Source organism: Phyllostomus discolor, chromosome 5 (assembly GCF_004126475.2).
Source record: "Phyllostomus discolor isolate MPI-MPIP mPhyDis1 chromosome 5, mPhyDis1.pri.v3, whole genome shotgun sequence".
Lineage (NCBI taxonomy): Eukaryota > Metazoa > Chordata > Mammalia > Chiroptera > Phyllostomidae > Phyllostomus > Phyllostomus discolor.
The window spans coordinates 47,190,054-47,217,292 of NC_040907.2; the positions used below are offsets into that span (position 1 = coordinate 47,190,054).

Consider the following 27,239-nt stretch of genomic DNA (forward strand, 5'->3'; position numbering starts at 1 on the left):
CTATCTGGGGACATGTCAGGGCTTCTGACTTTCACACACAGCCAAGCAGGCCGCACAGTCTCTGCTGCAGCTACTTAAGGATGTGCTGTGTAAATGAAAACAGCCATTAATGTTATTTAAACAATTGACCGTTGTAATAAAACTGTTACAAACGCTGAAATTTGAATTTTGAATAGTTAAGTATCACAAAATGCCTTTTTATAAAAAGACATTTAAAAATGTAACAGTCGTTCTTAGCTCCTACAAAAGTAGGCAGTGAGCCAGGTTAGTCTGCCATGATTAGCTAGATCTGACTTTTTTTAAATCAGAATTTTCCAAATGTGTAGAAGAAACATGTGGATACTTCTCAAGTGTTTGTGTTTGTTTCTAAGTATGTGGGAGAAAGAAGTGACTGCAAATTCCATTTTCACTTTAGGAATAAGTTTGTGAAAATATTGGAATTTCAGTCTGTTCAAGTATGCTCCATCTTTATCCTGCTGTGGAACTTTCGTCCCAGGGCTCTTGATACTCATAGGTGGAAAACTCATGATATTTCATTTCTCTCAGAACCTAAAGAGAAAAGATACAACTTGGTCTTGGAGTTTCCAGAACTGTGTATCATTATATATTTTTAAAATCAGCACTCCATGTTTTTAAAGAGGTTGTGGATCCCTAGACCAAAAGATAAGGCTGATGACTCAGTCTCAGGGCTCAAAGTTTTTTGGGCCTTTGTTAACTCCTTCAGTAATTCTTGTCTGCCTAAAATACCAGGCAGTATGCTAGGTGCTGGAGATAGAGAGAAGAACAAGTATCTGTATATATCGCCTGTCCTTATGGTGCATCCAGTCTAGTAGGGTAACCAGATGTTAGACAGTAGCACTGAAGTGTAGTGTGTGTTACTAGGCATTAAGCTGGAACTTTTTACTCTCTCTCATCCTCAACTGTCCGTTGAGTGTGAGAGGCTAGGAAACAGGGATCATCACAGTAGTGCAACCTGCTGTTTAAAAAACACGTGAGCACATCCGCTAATGGGGGAAGAGTCCTGTGTCTCTGTATTTGCGTTACATTTTAAAGAACTGTAGACATGTGAAACTTCTTTCCTATTGCTTTGAGAAAGAAAAAAGAACAAAGTAGAATGTTGTAAATATTGAAACTTGTTCCATTTTTTTTCCTCCTTAGGGTACCATTGTTATGGGTGGAGAACTAACCTAGAAAAACAGTTTGGGAATTACAGACTGTATAGAAAATTGGGATAATTGTCTCTGACGTTTCTCTATCAGTTTGTCTCAAATGGGACACTGTTGACATTCTGGGTAGTAGAAGTCTTGGTTATGGGGACTGCCCTGTGTGTTGTGGGCTGGTAGGGGCATCCTGGCCTCCACTACTAGGTGTCAGGAACACTCTACCAAGTTGGAACAACCAGAATCATCTCCAGACTTTGCCAACTATTCCTGAGCGGGGGGTGAATCACCAGTGGTCTACACTAAGATGGGAAAATAAATTGTTCTCTCTACATTTTATTGTGAAGGCCCCAATGAGAAAAGTGTATGTTTCTTTTCCATGGTAAGAACTCTAGCTCAGGGAGTAGAATTACAGGTGGACTTCTTAATCTTTGAGACACAAAATTCCTCCTTTGAAAAAGCTGAAATGAATTTGGACAACCCATTATCAAGTTAAACATTACACTCATCCATATTCTCACTATGTCCACAAATTTTTCTAAACTTTATAGTCTGTGCAATATTTAACAAGGCTGAGAGCCTCAGTTATTTAATTGAAACTGAAAGTTCCCAAATACCACTGGAGGCAGATCAGATTTTAAAATTGACTTGAAAATAACAAATGAAGATATTTTGAGTTGGTTCCATGTTCTTAGCCTGTAAGCTATTGGATTGTGTGGGATGTGTGACCCAAAGGAGATGATTAGTTCTCTGCTAGTACGCTGATAATGAATAGCTCTACAAAACCAATTAGCTATAATTCTATCAGTCATTTCATTTGGGTAACATTCTGTTTAAGGGGAAGAAAAACAACAGTTTTCCTTAGAGATCTGTAATTAAGCTGTGATATTTGATGGGAACAATGGAGCAAAAAGCAGTATGCTTATCAATTTGCTTTTGTTATTCCCTCATGAAAGTAAATTATGATGAAGTATTCTGTTCACAGCAGTTAAGAAAGACATTTGTCCATTTTAAAGGTGTAACTGACCAAGTGTGTTTCTAACTGTTTTGTTTTATATGGGTGTCTGCATTGCACAACTCCAGGGATGTGCCCCTCACACAGAAGTCTGATGTGACCCCTGAAGTTGCGTAGGAGGAGACACTAAGTCACTCATCTCATGAGACACTACTTCCTTGATGTATTTTCCCCTCAAAATCTATGTGAATCCAGAGCCATGAGCAGTGGAGTTTTTCCTTCCAGTCATTATTGTTGCTCTGCAGCAGCCAGTGCCCACGGTCATGTGGACAATCATATCAACAAAGTTTGTGTTTACCTATCTAGCAAGGCATTTTATGGACTGATAACTGTTCTATTTGAATTTGAATTTGAATTTGAACACATGAAAAGTTCTTAATGCATCATCCTCTATTATAAAACAAAAGATATTACTGGATTTTGCCATGCGTAATATACTCCTGTGTATAATGCACACTCATGTTTTTGTGCACATTGTACATGAGATTATCATACCCATTATTATACCCTTGGTATGAAATCATTATACCCATGCATAATGTGCATCCTTATTTTTCCCTCAAAAATTTGGGCAAAAGAGTATGCATCATACAGGGCAAAATATGGTACTTTATTGTTATCTGAGTATCCTCCTGTGACTTCTGGGCATTTTGCAATTTTTAATCTCAATTAACACAGTGGAATAAGAGAATTGGGTATGTGTTGTTTCACCTGAAGTTTAATACTTGCAGTTTGTGATAAATTAGCTTATGAGAAAAAGTACAGTGGGTTATTGTCTTGGACTTTCTATTTATTATGCTTACTGTTGTCCCCACAGCTAGCCAAAAAAATCCGAGAGAAGTTCAACCGTTACTTGGATGTGGTCAACCGGAACAAGCAAGTTGTGGAAGCATCCTACACAGCTCACCTGACCTCCCCACTCACTGCGATCCAGGACTGTTGTACCATCCCACCTTCCATGATGGAGTAAGCTGTCATGATTGTTCATTGTTTAAACCAGGAATTGAATTGCTTTCCATTCATATTCAAAATATTACTGTGTTTGTTTATTGCACAGTGTATACAGTATTCCTATCTTAAATAAGTCCTTTATTATTACACAGACAAGTAATTTGTAAAGAAGTGTGACTCTATATTCTATGTCCAGGGAATTCCTGGACCCTCCAAGCTCACCTTTTTGTGAGGCTGGAATTCAGGTTTAGAAGCATCAGATCCTGTTTGAGAGCAGAGTTGACTCAGTCTAGAAAGTTGCAAACATTTTGTCATGTGTCAACTAGTAAGTCATGAATCAGGTCATCTCTCTGATTCTGGTACTTCGCCTAATTCAAGGGAGTGCTTTTCATCTTTAATAAGACCAGCAAAAATTCCCACTTCTTATTTTAGTGTAGATACCACCTTTAAGCTTCCAAGAGAAATGTGGCTTCAGATAATATTGAAAGAGGATTGTTTTCTGTATGGTTGAGGATATTTTCATTTATCAGGCTAGTGATGTTTATACCTGGAAGAGTAGAGTGTCACGTGATGCTGGAGATTGTAGTGGAAAGAACACTTACCTGGAGGTACAAAGAACTTACTTTTCAATTTGAGTTGGCCTTTAATTAATTAGCTGTGATCTTAAGTTACTTAATGTTTGTTTTTATGTGCAGTTTTCTACCAGTGAATGGAAGTCTTTATTATACCAATTTTCTAGGGCTACTTAGATTGAGTAAACTGTATTAACATACTTTAAAAATTGTGAATGTAAATGTTACCATAATTAGTATGTATTACTCCCTTTTGCACAATAAATACTCCTAAGATTATTCAAGGGATGAAAATGACATAGTTTTGGGGTTTTTTGTTTAGTGTTTAAATGATGCTTTGCTTCTGCAAGCAAGTTTTTACATACAGTTTCTTGGTGAGCTACGTTGGTAGCAGAGTACCCTTAAGATATTTTATTTCTCTGGCTTACCCTGTCTGTGACCCAAAGAAGCTCAGATTAGTTGTTTACTAGATTAAGGGGAAAGTGTATGTACCATTTGGAATGAGACTATCTGGATATGACTCCTACCTACAGCACATAATACTCAGATGGACTTGGATACTTAATGCCTTTGAGTCACCCTGTCTTCATCTCTAGAAAGGGAACAATTACAAATACTTCCTATTTGTAATGCTTCAGTATTATACATCTTTATAATACTTATTATAGCTAATACTTTATTTTATTTACTATATTCTGCATTTTATTTTTTAAAGTATGTTTTATTGATTATGTTATTAGAGTTGTCCCAATTTTTCCCCCTTTGCCCTTCCCCACCTGGTACCCCCTTTCCCTCCAGCAGTTCCCCTACCTGTAGTTCATGTCCATGGGTCATGCATATAAGTTCTTTGGCTTCTCCATTTCCTATACTGTTCTTAACCTCCCCCTGTCTATTTTGTACCTATCAATTATGCTTTTTAATCTCTACACCTTTTTCCCCTTCTCCCTCCCAGCTGGTAGCTCTCCACATGATCTCCATACGTATGATTCTGATCCTATCCTGGTTGTTTGCTTAGTGCTGAGTTTGTTTTAGGGTTTTTGTTGATTTGTTTGTTTGTTTAGGGTTCAGTTATTGGTAGTTGTGAATTTGTTGCCTTTTTAATGTTCATAGTTTTGATCTTTTTCTTAAATAAGTCCCTTTAATATTTCATATAATAAGGGCTTGGTGATAATGAACTTTTTTAGCTTTACCTTGTCTGGGAAGCACTTTATCTGCCCTTTGATTCTAAATGACAGCTTTGCTGGATAGAGTAGTCTAAGTTGTAGATCCTTGCTTTTCATGACTTTGAATACTTCTTGCCAGTCCCTTCTAGCCTGCAAAGTTTCTTTTGAGAAATCAGCTGATAGTCTCATGGGAACTCCTTTGGAGGTAACTATCTGCTTTTCTCTTGCTGCTTTTAAGATCCTGTCTTGATCTTTATTTAATCTTTGGCATTTTAATTAGATGTGTCTTGATTCATTCCTCTTTGGGACCAACTTGTTTGGGACTCTCTGTGCTTCTTGGACTTGCATGTCTATTTCCTTTGCCAAACTAGGGAAGTTTTCTTTCATTATTTTTTCAAATAAGTTTTCAATTTCTTGCTCTTACTCTTTGCCTTCTGGCATCCCTAAGATTCAGATGTTGGCACGTTTGGAGATGTCCCAGAGGTTCCTAAGCCTATCCTCGTTTTGAATTCTTGTTTCTTCTTTCTGTTCTAGTTGAATGTTTATCTTTTCCTTATGTTCCAAATCATTGGTTTGAATCCCAGCTGTCTTCACTTCTCTGTTGGTTCCCTGTAGATTTTTTCTTTATTTCAATTAGTGTAACCTTCATTTCTTCCTTTATGTTGTCGCCATACTCAGTTCTCTGAGCATCCTGATTACCAGTATTTTGCACTCTGCATCTGATAGGTTGGCTCTCTCTTTTTCACTTAGTACTTTTTCTGGGGTTTTGTTCTGTTTTTTCATTTAGGCCATATTTCTTTGTCTTCTCAAGTTAGCAGCCTCCCTGGGTTAGTTTCTGTGTATTAGGTAGAGCTGCTTTGACTCCCTATCTTAGTACCATGGCCTACTCTAGAAAAAGCACCTATAAATTGTGTGCGGCAGGCCCTTAGGTAATTTCAAGGGTGGGGCACCACTTGACCGCTTTTTGTCTGTGTGAGGTTGGCTTGGAGAGGGGACAGTGCTGCCCCCTGGCTTCTGGAGGTTCGCCTGGCACTCCCCCCTTTTCTAGTCACTTCACCCTCTTCCTGTGTGCAACTGGCGCCCTTCCAGCTGCTGGCTGGGTGGTGAATCTTGGAGTGGGTGGGTTTGCATATGTTTAAAGACTATGCGGGCCCTTTAAGCAGCAAAAATCCAGCAGTTTCTTCTGCCTCTCCAAACCCCACTAGTTTTTATAGCCAGAGGTAATGGGATCTATCTTCCCAGTGCTGCAACCCTGGGTTTGTGTGGTCTGGCCTGTGGCTGGGATCACTCACTCCCAAGGTATCCCTCCTGATATTCATCTACCATACGTGAATGTGGGACTGACTGTTCTGCTGCTGTCACCTCTCTGCCCCTCTCTGTGATTCTGCCCCTCCTACTCGTCTGGATGTATGTGTCTTCTTTAAATCTTTGATTGCCGGACTTCATACAGCTCAATTTTCTGATGGTTCTGGGTGTTATTAGTTTTGAGATCTGGTTGTAATTCTTTTTACAGTTGTGTGAGGAGGCAAAGGATATCTACCTATACCTCCATCCTCACCGAAATTCCTCAGCAAATTTAAAAATTATTGGGTGGGCAGCAAATACTGAACACAATTTATAGTTAAGGCAAAATGTGACACAGCTGAGAGGTGTTGTGGTTCCTTGAAGCCAAGAAATGTACCAGGTGGGTGTCATCACTAAAGACTCTATAGAGAAATAGGCATGGTATTTGATCTGGTCATTTGGAGGAATATTGCAAGAAAATGACTAGACATATTCATAAAGATAAACATGTAAAAAAGGTCATCGTAGTGTCATTCAGAATAGAGAACATTGTAAAGACCCCAACTTTCTAGCTATAGGGGTTAGTTAAGGAAATCGTATCCTATAAAAGTGAGATGATAAGATGCAGCCATGCTGTAGAAGAGTATTAGCTTACTTGTGAAACTGGCCATACACACACACACACACACACACACACACATTAAAATTTTGGGAGGAGTCACACCAAAATGTTTTTGGGGAAGGACATTCATTTCCATTTTGAATGTACAGAGATCAGGGTGCAGGTCTGAGATAGCCATCCAGATATTTGGCAAAACCACAGTGGTCCATCTTTTAGTGAATACAGGAAAACATAAAATGTATTTAGTTTCTGCCTTCCAGTAATTTCTCATTTGGTTCAGTCTAGCGTCCAAGAGACCTTAATGGTACTCCTAGAAGGATGCATGCTGCTGAGTGCGTGGGTTAGTGTGAGAGGCTGTTCCTCCTTCAGAGGTGAGACCGCAGCACTGAATGTCGCGTGGGGACTCGGCAAAGCTCCGAGGTAATCTTCTGTCCTCACTAGTGGTTGACAGAACTGAGAACTGCCATTTGAGATGAGCCTTGTAAAACCAGGGTAGTTCTGACTCCAACGCTGAGTAATCAGAAGATGTACAGGTGAGCAAAAGACAGGCCCCTCTGGTGGCACATTAGAGAGAGATCTGATAACACCAGTTTGCCACTGAAGTGGCAGGTGACGACTACCATTTCTCTTAACTGAGTCTTCTTGGCTGTGCATTGAATTCACTTTCCAGGAACCTGTGTGTAGGAATTTTTGGTGTGAACTCTGAGCTGATGCTTTTCTAGCCATTAGCTATACAATAACACCTTCTAAAATTGCAATACTCTCTCACCTTTTTAAACAAAGATTCAAAAGTGGACAGAGTGAATAGTAGGTAAACAAGAGTGAGAATACTTAGCTGCCTTTGTTCCAGTTGCTCACAAAGCAGTTTTCTCTGCATCCTGTGACTGGCGCCCTCCTGCACATTTTCAGTCTCTCTCTCCTATTTCCAGTCCCTCTGAAAGTATCTACAATTTGAATCTTAGGGAGTTCACGTTGGAGTTAAATTCTGAAAGGAAGGCTCCCAGTCTTGGGAAGTAATGTAAAAACATACTAAAAATAATTATTTTAAATACCAGGCAAATTTGGTTTTGAGCCATACCCTTTTCCCTCCTGAGTTGACCTTGGGAAGGCACTTCATTCTGACCTTCAGTTTCCTTACCAGTGAGATCGCACCTGCACCTGCTGTGCAGGGTTATCTCCATCAGTGAGATGAAAATAACAACAGTGCCCACCTTACTGGGAGGCATGTTTAGGTCATAACTTTTAAATGTAATCATTACACATTTCAATATTATCCTCTATGTCGAGGGATATTGTTTTTTCTCTTATGGCAATAACAGAAAGTTCCTTTTTAAAAAATAAATACACCTAAATTAAAAGTGAGTTAATTGAAATAAAAATATCAACTGAATGTAACCAAAATTTTAAAGGTGATAGATATGGTAATGACTGAAAGTTTATGAAAAATGGACTCAAGAGTGTTGCTAAAGTCCTTCCAACATCTGGCCACATGCATATGTGTTAATATAGCCATTACAAAAATATATAAGCAACTGGACTTGAGATAAAGGATCTTTAGTCTTAGATCTGGCTCTTGTCCATTTTTTATATGTGGGCTCTATAAACATTTTTAAAAACTCAGCACTGGCCCAGTGACACTGTAACATTTTAAGTGCCTGTGGCCTGTTGACCTTGCTTCTTCAAATGCATAAAGTAATATGAGGAAGGAACTTTTCACTTTTTGTTTTAGGCCTAGACTTTTATTTTTACTGATATATAATTAATATTTGTTTTTTTCTCTCTAAGCCTTAATAATGCATATTTTAAAAAATAAACTCCCAGTGCTGAAGAGATGGGGGGCTTTAAAGCATAGAGCATTCTACAGATTACACCCCTGAAGGTTATACTATGGTAACAACAGAGAGAACCTGCAAGGCAGCAGAAAATCTGATTTTTAAGATGATTTTGATACTTTCCTTCTCGAATCAGTCAACTCTCAAAATTCTTATGCAGGAGCCCTAGAAGTTAATTATTTTGTACAGGACCCTGCACAATGGTGGGGTGATCCTGCACAATGGTGGGGCGCCCCACCATTGCTTGGGTACAGGACCCTGCACAGTGGTTGGGTGCCCCGCCATTGCTTGCTGAAGGAATGATCTGAAAAATTACCATTATCAAATATGGAGGAAAGTAGACAGGTTAAGGCTTAATCTAAGACAAATTCATTTCCAGTGCCTCACAATAACATAATTTTGAAAAAAGTTCATTTATTCCTATAATTTCATTAACAGCTCCCTTTGTGTTGTATCGGGTCAGGTGAAGAGGGTGCATGAGATCTTAGAGTGTCCCACAAAAAGCCCACAGACACACAGACTCACAGTTACACTCACAGGCCATATGTAGCCTACAGATGTGTTTATCTTGGCCCCACAAAATGCTTTAAAGGTTTTTAAATTGGTATGGTTTAAAGTCTGTTGCCAATATTTAAACTTTGGGAGGTGGTTGCATATGTTAAAAATCCAAATTTAAGTCTTCTCTAAAACTCAGAAGAAGGTCTGGCAATAGTGAGTCCACATTCCCACAGGGCATCTCCCCTTTGCAGACAGGACGTGCGTTCTCCTATTCACCACAATTCCCACAAGTCCATATTGTATTATATGCACCCATTCCCCAGACTTTTCATTGCCTGCTCGGCCCACATTATATGTGATTTTGCAACTCATGATCTAAAAAGACTATAAATGTTAATAAGTTCCACTTAAGAAAATGTCCATATGCATTTCCTTCTGTTGCAACTTAAGCACGCATTCTCATTCTCTCAAATGTAAAGGATATAGCTCCTTTATGCATAACACCAAGAACATCTACCCCAGAAAGCTAGCTTGCCACAGAGATGGGGCTCTGCTGTGAGCATCAGAAACTGTTGTTTAGCCAGCAGGCCCTGACAACACTTGGCTTTTACATAGGCCAATCAACAACTTTATCTGCCACATCTCTTAACCCATTTCTTTCCTCCCAGTTCACAATCTTTCCTATAGATGTTCCTGCCCAGTAGCATTCTTATTTTTAATTTTTGATGTCTTTATTTAAGAAAAAGGGAACAGTGGAGGGGGTAAACCTGAGGGTGAGTACTGGGAAGATGAACTTAGATTTTCTTTTGTGAGTCTCCAAGTGGATTCAGTGCTGTTAATAACCTCACTCAGTTCATGCTTGTTAATTGTTAATCATGGTAGGAATTGGTGTTAAGGCATCTAGACTAGGTTTGAGATAACAAAGTGATACTCTGATGAAGCTAAAATAAGTAAGCAACTTATTTCCAAGGCTCTCTGCAGCCAACCACCTGGAGGTAGCTCTATAGAGACTTCTCATATTCACCAGGGGAGACTTTAAAAGCTTCCCTGATTCTAAAAAATGAAGAAACTTTGGAACCGTTATGAAATCGGATCCCTGCTATTTTACAAGTTGCTTTTTTCAGTTGGAGCATCCACTGAGATTGATACAGTCACTGGGGAAGGCAGGTAGGACTCATGTCATTTTCTGAGAAGCCAAATTTAATGCATCCCCAGCTGGTGCCCATTAGAACTATATGATTCAGGAGTCAGGTCTCATCAGTCAACCTGTTGGGGGTATTGTGCTGTAGGCAAAGTAACTAGCATGGGTTCTGATGAAGAAACGGGCTCCTGGTTACAATCCCATGAATAGCCACTGTTATAACCCTCTGTATGACTCAGGGTTCTCCTGAGAAACAGAACCAATAGGGTGAGAGACAGATTTGTTTTAAGGAATTGGCTCACACGATTGTTGAGATGTAAGTCCAAAGTCTGCAGGGCAGCACAGCAGGACGGAGGCTGAAGAAAGCCTTGCAGTATCAGTCTGACGGCAGAATTCCTTGCCTGGGGGAGGTCAGTCTTTGTCCTGTTTGGCCTTTCAACTAACTGGGTGAGGCCCACCCTCAAGTCCACTGATTTCTGCCTCAAAATCCTTCTCAGACACATCCCAGAATAGTGTTTGACTAAATATCTGGGTACTGGGGCCCAACCAAGCTGACACATAAAATTAACCATCATATCCACCTTTCAAAGAAAGAAAAGAAAATTGGGATGGAAGACCTAATGTTGAAGTTGAATTTTTATGAACCTTCATGTTTATATTGGGGGATGCTAGACTCTCATTCTGTGGAGCTTTCAAAGCTGGAGACATCTCCCTGATTTCAAACTATATTACAAACATATTGGAAACAAACAGAAACAGACATGCAGATCAGTGGGACAGAGCAGAAAGCCCAGAAACAAACTCGCACATACACGGTAGGTTAGTTTACGGCAAAGAAGCCAAGAATATGCAGTGGGGAAGGGATAGTCTCTTAAATAAACGGTGTCAAAAAAACTGGGCCACTGTTTGCGCCATATACAAAAAACAACTGAAACTGGATGAAAGACTTGAATGTAAGACCTAAAACCATAAGACTCCCAGAAGAAAACATTAGGCGGTAAGCTCTTTGACATCAGTCTTGTCCAAGATTTTCAGGATCTGACTCCAAAAGCAAAAATAAACAAGTGGGATACTTCAAACTGAAAGCCTGCTGCACAGCAAAGGAAATCATCAAAAGAATGAAAAGGCAACCTACTGAATGGGAGAAAATATTTGCAAGTCATGTACCTGGCAAGAATTTAATATCCAGAATATATAAGGAACTCATACAACTCAATGGCAATAAAACACATCTGATTTAAAAATGGGCAGAAGATCTGAGTAGATGTCTGTTTATCCAAAGACATACAGATGGCCAACAGGTGCATGAAAAGATGATCAACATCACTAATCATTAGGGAAATGCAAATCAAAACCACAATGAGAAATCACCTCACACCTGTTAGAATGGCTCCCATCAAAAGGACAAGAATGACAAGTGTGGGTGAGGATGTGGAGAAAAGGAAACCTTCGTGCACTGTTGGTGGGAATGTAAATTGGTGCAGCCACTGTGGGAAACAGTATGGAGATTCCTTGAAAAATGAGAACTACCATATGATCCAGCAATTCCAGTTTAGGTTTTACTTGAAGGAAAGAAAAGCACTAATTCCCTTGTGTTACTGCAGCATTATTCACAATAGTCAAATTATGAAAACAATCCAAGTATCCATCAATGGATGAATAGACCTAGAAGTAGCATATAGATCCATATCTATACAGAGTGGATCACATATTATTCAGCTATAAAAAAGAATGGGATCTGGTCATTTGCGACAACATGGTTGGACCTTGAGGGCATTAAGCTAAGTAAAATAAGTCAGAATAGACAAGTATATGACCTCACTTATATGCGGAATCTTATTTTTTAAAAAACAAGCTCATGGATACAAAGAACAGGTTGGTAGGGGTGAGGGGTCAGAGAAAAGAGTGAACAGGTCACAGGGTATAAACGGCCAGTTACAAAATAAATATGACACGTGGATGTAATGTATAGTATGGCGACTATAATTAATAACACTATGTTGTATATTTGAAAGTTGCTAACAGTGTGGATCTTGAAGTCCTACCAGAAGAAAAAAATTGTCATTATATATGGTAGCAGGTGGTACCTAGCATGACTGTAGTGAACATTTACAACATATACAAATACCTAATCATTATGTTGTACACCTGAAGCTAATATGTTAATTATTCCTCAATTTTTTGAGAATGTTAATGTTCGTGCTAATGGGCTACCTGGAAAGGAAGGGAATCCTAGCATTTGAGTAATTTTTTTTTCCATGTAAATTGATTGTGTCTTTTCTGTCATGATTTAGATATTGTGCAAATTTCTCTATTCACATTTCAGGTTCTTTAAGTGTTATTGACATCATTAGAGCCAGAAATAAGTTACTTAGAGAATTATTTTTAATTTTGATGATTAACTTCCTGACCCATAATGTTTAACTCCCTGTGCTAAGCTCTCAAGGGATTTAGCTTCAGGTCAGGTTTTCATGTTTTGTTTTGTCTTTAATTTAAACTCAAACATGAGCTTTCTTTCATTTTAAGAAAAGGCAAGCTTCTTTCACATTTTTTTTTTTTGGTTTCGTTTTTTTAAATCAGCTCAGTCTCTAGGATGGCGGAAAGAAGTACCTCTAGCAGTGAAGACGGTTTTCCTTTCTGTTCAGGTTCAGTTGTGATGCACATTTTATTGTACTGATACAGTTCTAAGACTGGAGGGCCTCCGTTCCGACACTTTGCTGTGGGAAGCACACTTAGCCTTTTTAGTCTTCAGTTTCCTCTACTGTAAAATGAGCAGTTTGAACTGTACTCCAGAGACCCGTCTCTCAAGAGTCATTGATTTCCCTCAACCTTCTCAGAAGGTTTGTTTTTAACTGGAGCTATTTGCCATTACAGGCAACTTTTCCTACTGCCCAAAGTTGGGCATTCTGGAGTTCATGAGGAAATTTGTTTTCTTCTTTTTGAGAGTCACCTAGGAGGAAAAAAGACATTATACAGCAAGGCCTACAGATGTTAAATCCCTCACTCACTGATTTGTTCATTCATTTAAAAAAATTTTCATTTGTAAAATAGTCTCTGGGAGAGGCATTTCAGCTGAGTGTGTAAGTAGAAAAAAGATTTGAAAATTCAAAGATATGGAGGAAGTGATTTCCAAGAGAGGAATGTCAATATGAAGAAAACCCTATGGCTGGAAATGGCCAGTCACACTCTGACATCTGGAGCAAGTGATGGAAGACATAGCTGAGAAGTTGAATGAAGAGCATTTCACAGACTCTTAAAAATGCTCCAGTGAGCCCTGGCTGGCGTAGCTCAGTGGATTGAGCCTGGGCTGCAAACCAAAGTGTTGCAGGTTCGATTCCCAGTCAGGGTACATGCCTGGGTTGCAGGCCATGACCCCCAGCAACCGCACACTGATGTTTCTCTCTCTCTCTCTTTCTCCCTCCCTTCCCTCTCTAAAAATAATAAATAAATAAATAAATAAATAAATAAATCTTAAAAAATATAGGTGAATTACTTTAAAAAAAATGCTCCAATGAAGAACCTGAACTTCGCTCAGGAGAATATAGGCTCTGAAAATAAAGGACAATGTCTTCACTTGCTACTTTATTGTTACTATATAACTAATAGCAGACACTCAATAAATATTGATTTATTGATAGAGATTATTGATTTAAGATTTTTGACAAAGGAAATGAAATGATGACTTATGAACTCTTAGGGGATTTTACTTGTCAGCCATGTAGTGACTAAAAGACCTAGTCTGACTTCATTTATGTAGGCATGGAAGAAGAGGGGCCTGGACGCAGCTGTTGGCACTCACTGTGTTGGGTGTTGGAAGAGGAAGGATCCAAAGGTGTTCGGGGTTAATTCTGGGTAACTGCAAGAGGGGTCGGTAGCAGGTTCTGAGGCGTATTCTCATCTGTGTGCCCTCTCATCCTTCTTAGTTTCACTTGAGTTCAGGCACCCTGTCAGATTTAACTGGGTATTCAATACCTTGCTTGAACAGGTCCTCAATAAATACTTGCTGAAGGTGTTACTCTGTGGCAGCAAACTAGATTTTGTCTTTAGTTTTTGAGAAATGGTGGTGGTGATGTCAGAATTACTGAGCTACTTTACCTACAGGCAGGAATTCAAGTACTTTTATATCCATTCATAAAAGTTGTTGTTTTCATCTGAGTATTATTCCATTGTTATAAGCCCTGCTGTGAAACTGCAGGTGAAGTTGATATTGACTTCATTATTACAGTTATCAGCTAAATTAAGTCATTAATAATGAATATGAATAATTATTATGACATAATATTAACCGATTGTATGCAGGGTGAATTTAAAACACAAAATTTCCAAATGCCTGTATTATATACAATAGTTTTCCTTCATCCACAGGGGATATGGTCCAAGACTCCAGTGGTCATCTAAACCAAGGAATTACTGAGCCCTATATCATACTGTATTTTTCCTAAACATACATACGTATGATAAAGTTTATTATTTATCGTGATCAGGCACACTAAGAGATTAACAACAATAATTAATTGTAATATAGAACAATTATAACAATGTACTGCATTGAAGTTCTGTGTATGAGGCTACTTGTTCCAGGGGATCCCTTGCTGAAGTCTTTGTATAGGTTCAAAGCTTTCTGGTGCAACACCTTGCCATCGGTCAGAACACGTTTTCTGTTCATGCCTCCACCCACAAATCTAGTGCCTCTTCCATCTTAGCTAAGCATCTGTTGTGTATTGTGGTTGTCACTTTGGTAGTTTTAGGTACAACAGCGAAATTAGCATGAATTTCTTTTTCCTTCTTTACACGTTCAAGACAAAAGATTTGTTCTTGCTATAAATCTTACAATTTTTTCTTCCCTTTAGTTAAGAATTTCCACTTTGTCCCTCAGAGGAAGCACTTTACAGCTTCTCTTTGCCATATCCAAATTGCTGGCATTACGGCCCTCATGCTGTGGGGCCATTATTAAGTAAAATAAAGATTACATGGACAGCACTGACATACTGTGACAGCTGATCTTATGACTGAGGTGGCTCCTATGTGACTAATGAGCAGGGGGCATATACAGCGTGGGTACACCAGACAAAGGGGTGCTCTATGGTCCCATATGAAGGAGCAGGAAGGCACGAGATTTCATCATGGTCCTCAGAAAGGTGTGCAATTTAAAACTCATGAATTGTTTATTTCTGGCATTTTTAATTTAATATTTTCAGACTGCAACTGACCACAGGTAATGGAAACTGGAAAGCAGAACTGCAGATAAGAGGGGGCTACTCTATATCATTTTCTGCTCAACTTGTCTGTATCATGTTCAAGGTAGTTAACATGCAAGACATTGTACTAGATACTGTCTGATAAACAAAGATGAATAAAGTGCTTTGTACCCCTAGGAACTCAGAGTGAGCGAAGGCAGACTGTCAAGCGTTGGGAAAGGAATCCAGTGACTCCTTTAGAGAAGAAACATTATGGACAGAGGCTTCTTAGACTCTGACTTGGTAGAGAAGTGGCAGTTGAGGCCTTGAAGCGTGAAACCTCTGCAGATAGATCTGCGGGGAAGGATGCTTCTGATCAGAAAACAGCAAGAATCCATAAAGCACTGAGTGTGGAAGACACAGCTGGATCGGTGGATAAGAGATGAGCTGTGATGGGCTCAGAATCCTTGATCGCATAGGCAAACTCCTTGATAAGCAGTAGATTTTAAAGCAAGGTGGTCTGTGATTTGGGCAGATGAATTAGTTGCAAGTGAGGGATCATTTGTGGTGCAAAGGCATGTTGCTTTTAGTCAAGTTGGACCATCCTAGTAGTCTGGGATGGCATGTAATGAAAAGTAATGACATGTCGAGGAAGAACTGTAGGAAGACAAAAGATGTCCAGGGTAGTGGTGGTTACTAGAATCTGTCAACTAGTTTTTAGTGGGGATTTGGGTGGGGAGGAAGATTTTAAAAGATGGTTCTGAATTTTTAATTAAGCATCTCAGGATATGAATCAATTAACAAGAGAGTGAAAATCAGAGCAAAAGGAGATTTTTATTTAAAAACAATACAACATTTTGACTCAGACACACTTTTTTGTACTTACGACTCTTGTTCCTTTGTTCATTTGGTGTCACAAGGCCAAAGGTGAATTTGGTGTAAACATCTAGATTTTGATTTTGAACTGCATGTGGATCATGCTTGGGAAGGGTCTGGCAGGCAGTTGAGATTAGCCCACAGTGTTATTTTTTATCCCGCAAATGTTTTCAGCCCCATAGTCGTGTTATGTGCCTAGCAGTTGTGAAGCAGGGACAAAGCTGGAGTGTGTAGTTCTAATGTGCTGATGCACGGGTGAGTTTTATATAAAACCATGTTTCTAGACGTAACAGCCGGCGCCCATGTAGGCAGCTCTGACTTTTCCCCAGTCCTATTTTAAGGTAGCACACATTTAAAAAATGATGTAACATGTCTAACCTTGGAGAGAATTTGTTTCTTATTACTGTTCCCATGAAAAATACAACATTGTGACTTAGCCAGGTGCTTTTGCACTTATGACACATTTGGTGTCACAAGGTCAAATAATGTGACAAGCTTGGTCCTTGACCACTAAGTTTAATTTTATTTCAGGTCCTATTCTTTCCCCGGGAAGATGTGTTTTGCATTTTGCCCTTATAATACTGTACGATGAATCTTAGTTTCTCAAGTCATTCTCCCTGCTTTATCTCACACTTCCTCCTCTTAATCCCTTTAAAATTGTTATTACCGGCAGGCAGGCAAAATGTCACAGGTGCAGCCTTTCTGGCTATTGGTGCCTGAAGGACTTGAGTTGAGCTCAAGATAACAACAAAGATTTTGCAGAATGCTTCACGTTACAGAAGGCCTACTCAGTTACATTATTTAACTTATGTAAAAGAGTTACATATGTTTACACTTCCATAAAATACTTTCTTGGGCTTTTATGTCTGTAAACATCATTTTACTTACATTAGCTTCTTTGTGTGACCCTCTCAATAGTGGTGGGAAGGTGGAGACTCTGCCCTCCCCAGCCTCGCCCCCGTTTTGCCAGGGAGGATGTAGACTCAGGAGAGGTTGTGTCAGGGCTCAAGGGTCCTTGGTTTGGAATCCAGGTTTCCTGATTCCAGATAATTTTCTTTCCGTGATAAAATATTTTCACCAGGCAGTAAAATCGGGGTGGTTTATCTGGCTCTTGAAATGCTAAACTATATATTTCTTCCAAGAATTTTACTTGAGGCTATTGCATGACCCTCTGAAGTATCTAAATTGGCTGAATATAATGTTCCCGGTAGTCTGGTTAGCTTGTTTCTCAGTCTGAAAAACATGTTCCCATAGCAATTTGTGTCACTTACGTGTATGCGTGGGTCTGTGTGCTCGGATGGATACTGTTATCTTTAGAACTATTGATGAGCGCCATCACCGCAAAAGGCACCAGTGTTTGGCTGTGCTGACAGACTTGCTTTCTGAATTCTCCCTGAGTGACCTTCACTGGAGGAAGGACAGGAGACCTGCTACTCTGCTTAGGATACTGAATTTCACCAGTGGCCTTTTATGGATTTTAGGGAGGGAGGGTCTTATTTCACTCCATCTTTCCTCTCCCTTGCCCTCTCTCTCTTCATCCCCAAAAATCTGGTCTCTAAAAGAAATTGCCAGCTTTAAGAAATAGATCCTATTGTAGCAAAGGACCAGAAACTTCCTTTGGGATTTTTGTGTTGTGCAAAAATTCAAAGTGTTTTCAAAGAAGGCCAAAATTTCAAAAGCTGTCTATAATGTCTTTCAGGGAGTGTGGCTTGTTTGGTATGATCATATAAAAATCTACCTTCACACTCATAGCTTTATTAACTTTTTTTTAGAGAGGGAAAAAGAGAGGGAGAGAAACATTGATATAAGAGAGCCACATCAATTGGTTGCCTTCCGTACACATGCTGACCCTTGACCAAACCTGCAACCGAGGCATATGCCCTGACCAGGAATCGAACCAGCAACCTTTGGGTTTGTGGGATGATGACCAACCAACTGAGCCACACCAGCTGGAATGCTTTATTAACTTTTTAATACTGGGTCAGTAATTTCTTTTGAGGACCTGTTGGATATAAGTATTTCATATCTTATGTTTTATGTTTCTTCTAGAGAAGAGGGAGATCTGGACAGGCCTCTTCCCTCAGCAGGTAATGAGCCTGAGAGGTTGAGCCAGTTCATCTTCAAGGTCATCTGCTACCTCTGAGATTGTTAGTGCATCTCTTTGATGTCTCTGTCCTACCACTCACAGTTGTGTGCTGTTTACTAACTATGCAAGAAGAAAACACGTGAATTTGCAATCTCTGGTCTTTAGTCCTAGAAGTGTCAGCCTCTTAGGTTTTCTGTATTTACTCATTCAGTAGACATTTAAAAACCTGTGCACTTTACAGGGCTATGCCTTGGAGATAAACACAGGAAAGGATGTGTGTGTGTGTGTGTGTGTGTGTGTGTGTGTGTGTTAACTAGCAAGGGAAAAAAGTATATAAATAGATTATTTTAAAGTCTGTTAAGTCCTTTTTTGAGGTTCAGTGGCAGGATGGACAAGAGCTACTGAGGAGCACAGACGGTGCCTGTGGATCCCACCCTCCCCAGGCCTCTGCCCACCTGCCTGTTCCCCCCTTTATTTTTCCAGATACCCTTCTTTCTTCTTGTTCCTGCACCCTGCCCCAACCTGGTGATGAGGAAGATAAGGATAAATGCTTAATGTGGTTTAAGATCCACTTCCAATCCCCCTTCTGTTCACCTGTACAATCTCCCAAACTTGTGTGAGAAATCGGATTAAATGGATAATACTTGGAATCTAGACGTGAGATCCAAGATCACAGCAGGCCCTCCCCTCGGTGATCTGTTTTGGTGGGGAAGTGGTGAAAAAGGAAGATGGCTGCTTCGTGTGATACTTAAACTTGAATGGAGAGAAAGATGCTATATTGCTCTGAAAGCCTTCCCTTCCAAGGGTATTTGAAAGCAGCCCTTGTTTCTACTCTGGCTGAGTTGCTGAACCCTGAAGGTTTAATCCTTATTGCTGATAAGAACAAAAAGAATGTGACTTATCTCTCCAATCTCTGCAGAGATGGAAGGAAACGCCATTTCTTGGAACGCCGTTATTTGACAGCTTTTCAGTTTGCCCATTAATTTAGGTGTTTGAATAAGTAAACGCAGTTGGGGGGGGTTCAAGTATCATTTACTTTATGAATGTGATAGTTCTTTTTTGAAGTGATCCCACTCTTACCCCTTCCTCCACCATTCAAACAGAGTTTAAATATTTGCCAGTACAGATGTTTGATTTTTATCTTAGCTCTTTCTTTGTTTAACTTTATTCTCATGGGTGGTTAAGTGGAAGATAAGGGCGTTCTTGTTTAATTCTTTTCAACGGGTGTTGCTCAAATATTTGGAGAGCAGACACTTCCCAGAAAGAATGAGCAGGAACCTGGTTGAATGGAGGTGAAATGATACGTCTCCCTCGTATCATAGAAAACCAGACACTGTTGGGCTGTTACTGGGCCTGGAGGGTCTGGTAGGCATGGATGTTTCTCAGTGTCTTGATGCTCTTTTAAAGGCTCCTGCAGCTACTGGTCAAGGGGCTTTGCCTCTTTGGCTTCCCAGGAAAATGTGTGCTGCTGGTAAAATGGAACCTGACCATTCAGGTTCCATTTTCCATTTTAAGCAGTAAGCAGGCTGTTGCTTCCAGGGCAAGGTAGGCGCTCACCCTGGAAGCAAGAGCCTGCCTTGTGCTGTGAACATCTGCTCCACACCAGCTTCTGATCTGATACCAGGTTTTGCTTCCAGAAGAAGTGGTGGGATTTTTTTTTTAACCTTTTGCACCTGTCTCAGCATTTTAGCAGTGATTCAAAACAAGCCACAAACAAGTGAAAAATATCCACTACCCTATTTGCTGTCATCATACTGGCTTTGTTTATGGACTCCCTTATCAGTTTTAAGCCTTGCTCTTCTGAGATATCCACAGGGATTTGCTTTTTGAAATAGTACCATAAAAATGTGCCCATGAATAACATCACACTTCACCACCGCCCTCGGAGCCGTGGGTGTGGTTTTTGCCAGGCAAATCACTTTCCACAGGAAATTTAAACAAAGACCAAGAAAGATATTCAGGAAGTAAACCCCAACTGGTGCGTGTGTCTCTTTCCTTTTATATCTTTTTCTTTCTAAACTGGGACTCCACCGAAAAGTTGATTTGCACTGTGAATCGAGGCTGAATGAAATCCAATTGGAACTCACTTGAACAGTTTTGATGTAAGATTCAAAGCTTCTGCAAATTTATTTTATCTTCTACATTTGCTGATCTCCTGCTTGTAAATCCTGTTGAAGGAGAATAAAAATGACTGCAGCCTGATGGGAATTAAATGTCTGAAGTTCAAAGCAGTTTGCACATCAGAGCAAACGTCAATCAAATGAACATCTTGCAAGCCAGGCAGGGAGTGAATTTCTCCATGGGGAAGAGATCAAAGTGGGAGTCACAGTTCTGTTTTCTCCCTCGGGATGCAGTTTCGATCAGTTGTTCATGAAAGTAAATCCAGAAGGAAGTTTTTCTTTTAACTTAAGGGGGTAGGAAAGATGGAGTTATTTCTCTTGAAACTGAATTTCAGGCACTGGTTTTATCTTATAAAAATAAGCATAGAAAGCAATCATAATCCAGCATCTCCTTTTTTTTCAGAGAGGATCTACAGGAGATTTAGAAAGGATTATTCTCTTATTGTTAATACTTTTCTAAAGCACAGATATAAAGATCATTTGAATTGCCTGCACATTTTATGTGAAAATTTATTGTTATACCAGCTCCTGACCTTTCCATAAACCTAGAATTATATAAATGAGACTGGCAGCTAATATACTTCTCAATGAAAAATCTTTTAGGTAACCCCTAAGAGTATGCGATGTGTTTTGATAAAGTATCATAAGCATGAACTTTATATTTCTCAGAGTCTCCAAATCAGGGTGAATGGCATGTTTCTTTTTATAAATGGCACACATTTATAAAATGTGTTCCTGTCTTAGGCAAGGCAACCCCTCGGGGGCCCAGAGGTAGCTAAGGTAACAAGATGGCTAAGCAAGTTTTCCTCCCATGTTTGGAGTCCAGAAGAAAAGCAGGCACTAGTGAGTGTGGGTGAAGAGATAATCACAGGGTTTTGGCTCCTGTAATTTTTTCTCCTGGCTGGCTCACCAGCTTGGAACACACTGTTCTCCTGTGTATCTTAACCCCCCTGTTAACACCTGCTTCCCATACCTGACCAGCACGTGGCATAGGTAGGGATAGCAGCAGAGGCTCATTCCTAGGCTTTTCATGTTCACTCAGCTGGGGTGTGCAGGCTCCAGGGCTAAGACTCAGCACGTGAGGGAACTCAGACAATTGAGACCACAGTGAGACTGTTGCCACTTAATAGCATCTAGCAAGGAGCAGGATGAAGGAGAGTGGTTGGCATGTTTCTGAATTCTTGAAATGTCAGAGTGTGGGGTGGGGGGCACTGAAAGGAGTACATTAACTTAAAACCACCAGCATTCACTACATGCAGGTTACTCCGGCAGCAAGGATTAAAATAAAGCATATTCTGAAACTAAGTAATCTGTTTCACCTCTTACTAGTAAACTTTTGAAACCCAAATGTCCTTGAGCTAAAGAGCAGAGGGGCCAGGTTGCCCTCTGGCTGAGGTTCTCCTGCAAGGTGCTTACTGATTATCTCTAAAAACATTGGGAAAATCCTATGGATTCCTTCAGAAAAAGAACTTCTGGCATTTTATGGTTTGTTTGGGCTTTTTTTTCTGGTGGGGTTTTGGGTTTTTTGTTTTTTGGTGTTTTTTTTTTTTATCAAGTCTGATCTCTGGAAGGCACCGCATCAGCTGGCATTTCCCCGACCTGTGTATTGCCCACATTGACATAAAACTTAAATTGTGGCCAGTATCTGTTACGTTACTCAGCATTCTGTATTCCTTGTCCCATGTGAGAAATTTTCAGAATTTAGTGCAGTTTTTCTCTTCCCTTGTCTTTTCTTACTTACACTTTATATTATCTTTGTTGTACATAAGCCATTTGTTGAGGATCCTCAGATTACCAGAACGGCAGGGTTTCCTTCTCCGAGGAGAAAGTCGGCACCAGGAAAAGCAGGAACAGGGGTGAACTGGCCCCGGGTCTGCCGTGCATCTCTGTCCCATGCAGACAGTGAATATGTGTCGGCTCTTCTGTCTCTTCCTTAAGCCTGGCGGATTTCAGTGGTGAATGGGAAGGGAGCTGGGGGCTTTTCTAGAATGAAATAACAAAGTAACTCAAATTGGCCAATTCCATAGCTATCCCAGTGGTGAACATTCTTTAAAATCTAAGTTGTCTATACTGAATAGAGAACACCTGTCTTTAATGTTGTCTTCCTCTTCCTCCCCATCCACATCTTTATCCATAGAGTTCTCTGTCTAGCTATCCACTGTGAAGCCTTATATTTAGCTACTGTCATTTTCTATTTAGTAAAAAGCAAAGATTTCCCCTAAGCTATACAGTCTTTCAGCATAATCTGTTCCTTTGAAAGAACTGACTTCTACTTCTGCTGTTTCAGATAATGTTGGTGATGATTTATTGGTTGATTTATTGAGATACAGTGTAATGTATTCATTATGAATGAGAGTGCCAATATAGTATCTTCACATCTTGGTTCAGCTAATCCCCAGCTGTGAACCTGGGGCTTCTTAATTTAAAATTTTTGTGCCTCAGTTTCCTGCTCTTCAAAAGGAGATAATAGTATTTCCCTCAGGGTTTGAGAAGATTGGATGAGTTAATCCATGTAAAGCACTTGAAATATACTTGACATATGATAAGCATTTAGTAGCTGTTAACTGTTATCACTAGTAATACCTTTAATACTGGTTATTATTATTTATTAAATGCTTATGTACTAGGCTCTTAACCATTTTCTGATTTAATTTTTAACACTTTATGAAATAGGTACTATTATTAGTACCATTTTATAGACGAGGAAAAGAGAGGCTTAGAAAATGTATGTCATGTGATATACATTGCTATTGATATATATGTATATGTATACATATACATATGTGTGTGTGTGTGTGTGTACACACACATATATATATCAGTAAGCAACTTAAACCCAAACTCTCTAGTCCAGGTCTATGTTTCTCTCAAGCCCATGCTCCTGCAGTGACATCAGCATGCTTTGTCAGGATGGCAATGCCTTACTCATCATGTAGCTTTTTAAAAATATATTTTATTGATTATGCTATTACAGTTGTCCTATTTCCCCCTTTCACTCCCCTCCACCCTACACACCCTCTCTCACCCACACTCCCCCCCTTTAGTTCATGTCCATGTGTCGTACTTATAAGTTCTGTAGCTTCTACATTTTCCATACTGTTCTTGCCCTCGCCCTGTCTATTTTCTACCTACCATCTATGCTGCTTATTCTCTGTACTTTTTCCCCCTCTCTCCTCCTCCCACTTCCCTGTTGCTAACCCTCCATGTGATCTCCATTTCTGTGGTCCTGTTCCTGTTCTAGTTGTTTGCTTAGTTTGTTTTTGTTTTTGTTTTAGGTGTGGTTGTTAATAATTGTGAGTTTGCTGTCATTACTGTTCATAATTTTTATCATCTTTTTCGTAGATAAATCCCTTTAACATTTCATATAATAAGGGCTTGGTGATGATGAACTCCTTTAACTTGACCTTATCTGAGAAGCACTTTATCTGCCCTTCCATTCTAAATGAAAGCTTTGCTGGATAGAGCTATCTGGGATGTAGGTCTTTGCCTTCCATGACTTGGAATACTTCTTTCCAGCCCCTTCTTGCCTGTAAGGTCTCTTTTGAGAAATCAGCTGATAGTCTATGGGAACTCCTTTGTAGGTAACTGTTGCCTTTTCTCTTGCTGCTTCTAGCATTCTCTCCTTCGTTTTTACCTTGGCTAATGTAATTATGATGTGCCTTGGTGTGTTCCTCCTTGGGTCCAACTTCTTTGGGACTCTCTGAGCTTCCTGGACTTCTTGGAAGTCTATTTCCTTTGCCAGAATGGGGAAGTTCTCCTTTATTATTTGTTCAAATAACTTTTCCACTTGTTGCTCTTCCTCTTCTCCTTCTGGTACCCCTATTATTCGGATGTTGGAATGTTTAAAGATGTCCCGGAGGTTCCTAAGCCTCTCCTCATTTTTTTGAATTCTTGTTTCTTCATTTTTTTTCTGGTTGGATGTTTCTTTCTTCCTTCTGGTCCACACTGTTGGTTTGAGTCCCAGTTTCTTTCCCGTCACTACTGGTTCCTTGTACATTTTCCTGTATTTCGCTTAGCATAGCCTTCATTTTTTCATCTAATTTGTGACCAAATTCAACCAATTCTGTGAGCATCCTGATTACCAGTGTTTTGAACTGTGCATCTGATAGGTTGGCTGCCTCTTTGTCACTTAGTTGTATTTGTTCTGGAGCTTTGATCTGTTCTTTCATTGGGGCCAATTTTTTTTTTGTCTTGATGTGCCTATTACTTAGTGAGGAGCGGAGCCTTAGGTGTTCACCTGGGTGGGGCAACCCAGGTTGCTGGGTTGTGACACTATATGTGGGGCAGGGATCCGAGAGGGAACAATGGCACTTGCTCTGCTCTCTGCTAGATTTCAGTTACTTCCCCTGCTTCCCACAAGCAAATTGAGCCCTTCTGATGCTGATTCCCATGTGGGTGGGTTTGTGTACATTTGGGACTCAGTAGGTCTCTCCAACAAACTCTCCTGTGAGGCTGGGAGTCTCTCCTGGCACCTCAACCCCCACAGGTGTTTTCAATCAGTGGTTTGAGACTTTATTTCCCCATGCTGGGACCCTGGGTTGAGAGGTCCGTCCGCTCCCCAGTTGTTTTTCCCAGTTTATCTGCGCACAAATGGGACTGCCCACTCCACCAGCCTCCTTCTTGCTGGGTCCACCTGCTGCCGCCTTGCCCGCCTACCAGCCACAGCCTTGCCATGAGTCCTCTCCACCTGGTTGCCCTTCTCCGCCCCTCCTACTGGTCTGGATGAATGTTTCTTCTTTAACTCCTTGGTTGTCAGACTTCCATACAGTTTGATTTTTTGTCAGTTCTGCTTGTTTTTTGTTTTTAAATTGTTGTTGTCCTTTCTTTGGTTGTGTGAGGAGGTACAGTGTGTCTGCCTACACCTCCATCTTGTCCGGAAGTCTTCATCATATATAGCTTTGATTGACTAAAACACCAGCCCTTTCCAGTGACTTAGCTCTCTGCCCTTCCACATTAGTCAGTCACTGATGAGAACTGATGGAGCACACTTCCCAGCAATGTACTAGACCTGAGAGGGAAATATAAACCCTCAAGAAACTTACAGTCCCATCAGGGGAACGAGGCCTCTCAAACATGTGACAGGTGTCAGAGAGCACTGGGAGTCCCGGTGCTGGCGGTAGGGTTTAGACCATAAGGCTTCCATAACAAAATCAGAGAAGGCAAAATAAGTAAGATAATTTGTTCCTTGTTTATAAAAATCTTATTTTTAAATTGTTGTTGATTAGTATTTTGTTGGTATCAATGGAATCTAAAACGAGTTGATCTGTGGACATCAATCATGACGACACTATGTTAAACCTGATTTCAAGACAATATAAAAAACAGGAAAAAGACACAAGCACAGATTAAGACACAGAATGACACCGGTCAGTTTGGAGGAAGAAGGGCCATCACAGGCTGGAAATGGCAGCAGGATGTTCAGGGAGGAGGACGGCAAGAGCTGGGCTCTGCACGGGGGCAGTAGACCCCGGAGAGCATCACAGCCGGGCTCCAACAGTTGAAGGGCAGGTCTGGTCAGCACGGTGGGTCGGGAGATGGTGGGAAAGAAGGTTGGGTAGGTGATAGATAACAGGCTCCACATCGTGAAGCCTTTTTATGATGACAAATATTTACTGAGCGCCTACTTTTGTTAATGAGTCATTTTTTATGTTACAAGAATGTTTTCTTTAATGCTCTTAAAGTTGATCTTTTTCGTACAGAAAAGAAAACAATCTATAAAAATAACTACCTGATCTTCCCAGTCTGCCGGAGCAGGCGTTCCTTTTGCAAAGGCCCAGGGGATCTGTGCGAGCCCAGTACTAGACATGGGCCTTCCTGCGGGGTGGGGCTGATAACACAGGTCCTGGCTGTGGAGACTTCCATCTGGGATAAAGGGGGCTCTCCCCAAACTTAACACTTTATCTGGAAAATATTTTAGAACCACTTGAGTTGACCCTTTCAGCAGGTTCTTCCTTCTGTGTCACCTCAATTGAGCCATGTGGCACATGGCTCATCCTTGGACTGGGGAGTCATGTGATGGGATTCAAGTTCATTTTAGGTCCTCAACTTTCTTTGTTATCCTTGGTGTCACGTTTCCCAACTGTGAAGTGCAGAGGTCTAAAAGGGATTTGTAATTTGACCAGCGAAGTCCAGGTGTGAATTGCAGGCAGACCCACAAAAGCGTACGTATGGTCTGGCCTTATTAAAAAGTGCACGAGGGAATGGATTTAACGTGGCATCTGGAGCATGGAGAGCAAGTGGGTCACTTGTATAATGCTGCTGTTGCTCAATAGAAGTTCAAGGGTTAAAACGAGAGGGACTGTGAGATGACACTGCTTGGCCAGCACGCGCACAGCCAGCTGCTGATATACTAATCTCTCTTCTCTCCATCTGCGGCTTACAAGGTAGCAGTCTTCTCATCTAAACAAATTGGAGCAGGTCCAAGAGGAGTGACCACGTGGTGAAGCAACTGTGTCCTTGGAGGCACAGTTGACAGTGTCGATGGAATTCTGTAGTGGGCGAGAAGCTAGACTAAAGGTCTCTTAAAATCCAGTTACCACATTCTTAGTGATGATTGTGTTTCAGAACAGAATGTTTAACTTTTGCTTGGAACCCAACACACACTGCGCAAACCTAGCCCCCTTGCTATACAGCCTGTTCAGTTTTGTAGGTCTTATGAGGTCCGATCAACAGATCATCAAAGCTCATGTGAGTAAGCGAGTTGGGTTTTGAGCTTTGGGATTGTTTCTCCTGGGTGATACAG

General features: G+C 40.4%; 1 protein-coding gene across 1 annotated transcript in view; it reads left to right on the forward strand.

Annotated features, from left to right (window-relative positions):
• Window positions 1–27,239, forward strand: part of CACHD1 (cache domain containing 1) — a 206,686-nt gene that overhangs the window by 109,906 nt on the left and 69,541 nt on the right. The window contains exon 3 of the mRNA XM_028512383.2: window positions 2,993–3,141. Coding sequence (XP_028368184.1) covers window positions 2,993–3,141 — 149 coding nt within the window. The remainder of the gene's footprint in view (window positions 1–2,992; window positions 3,142–27,239) is intronic.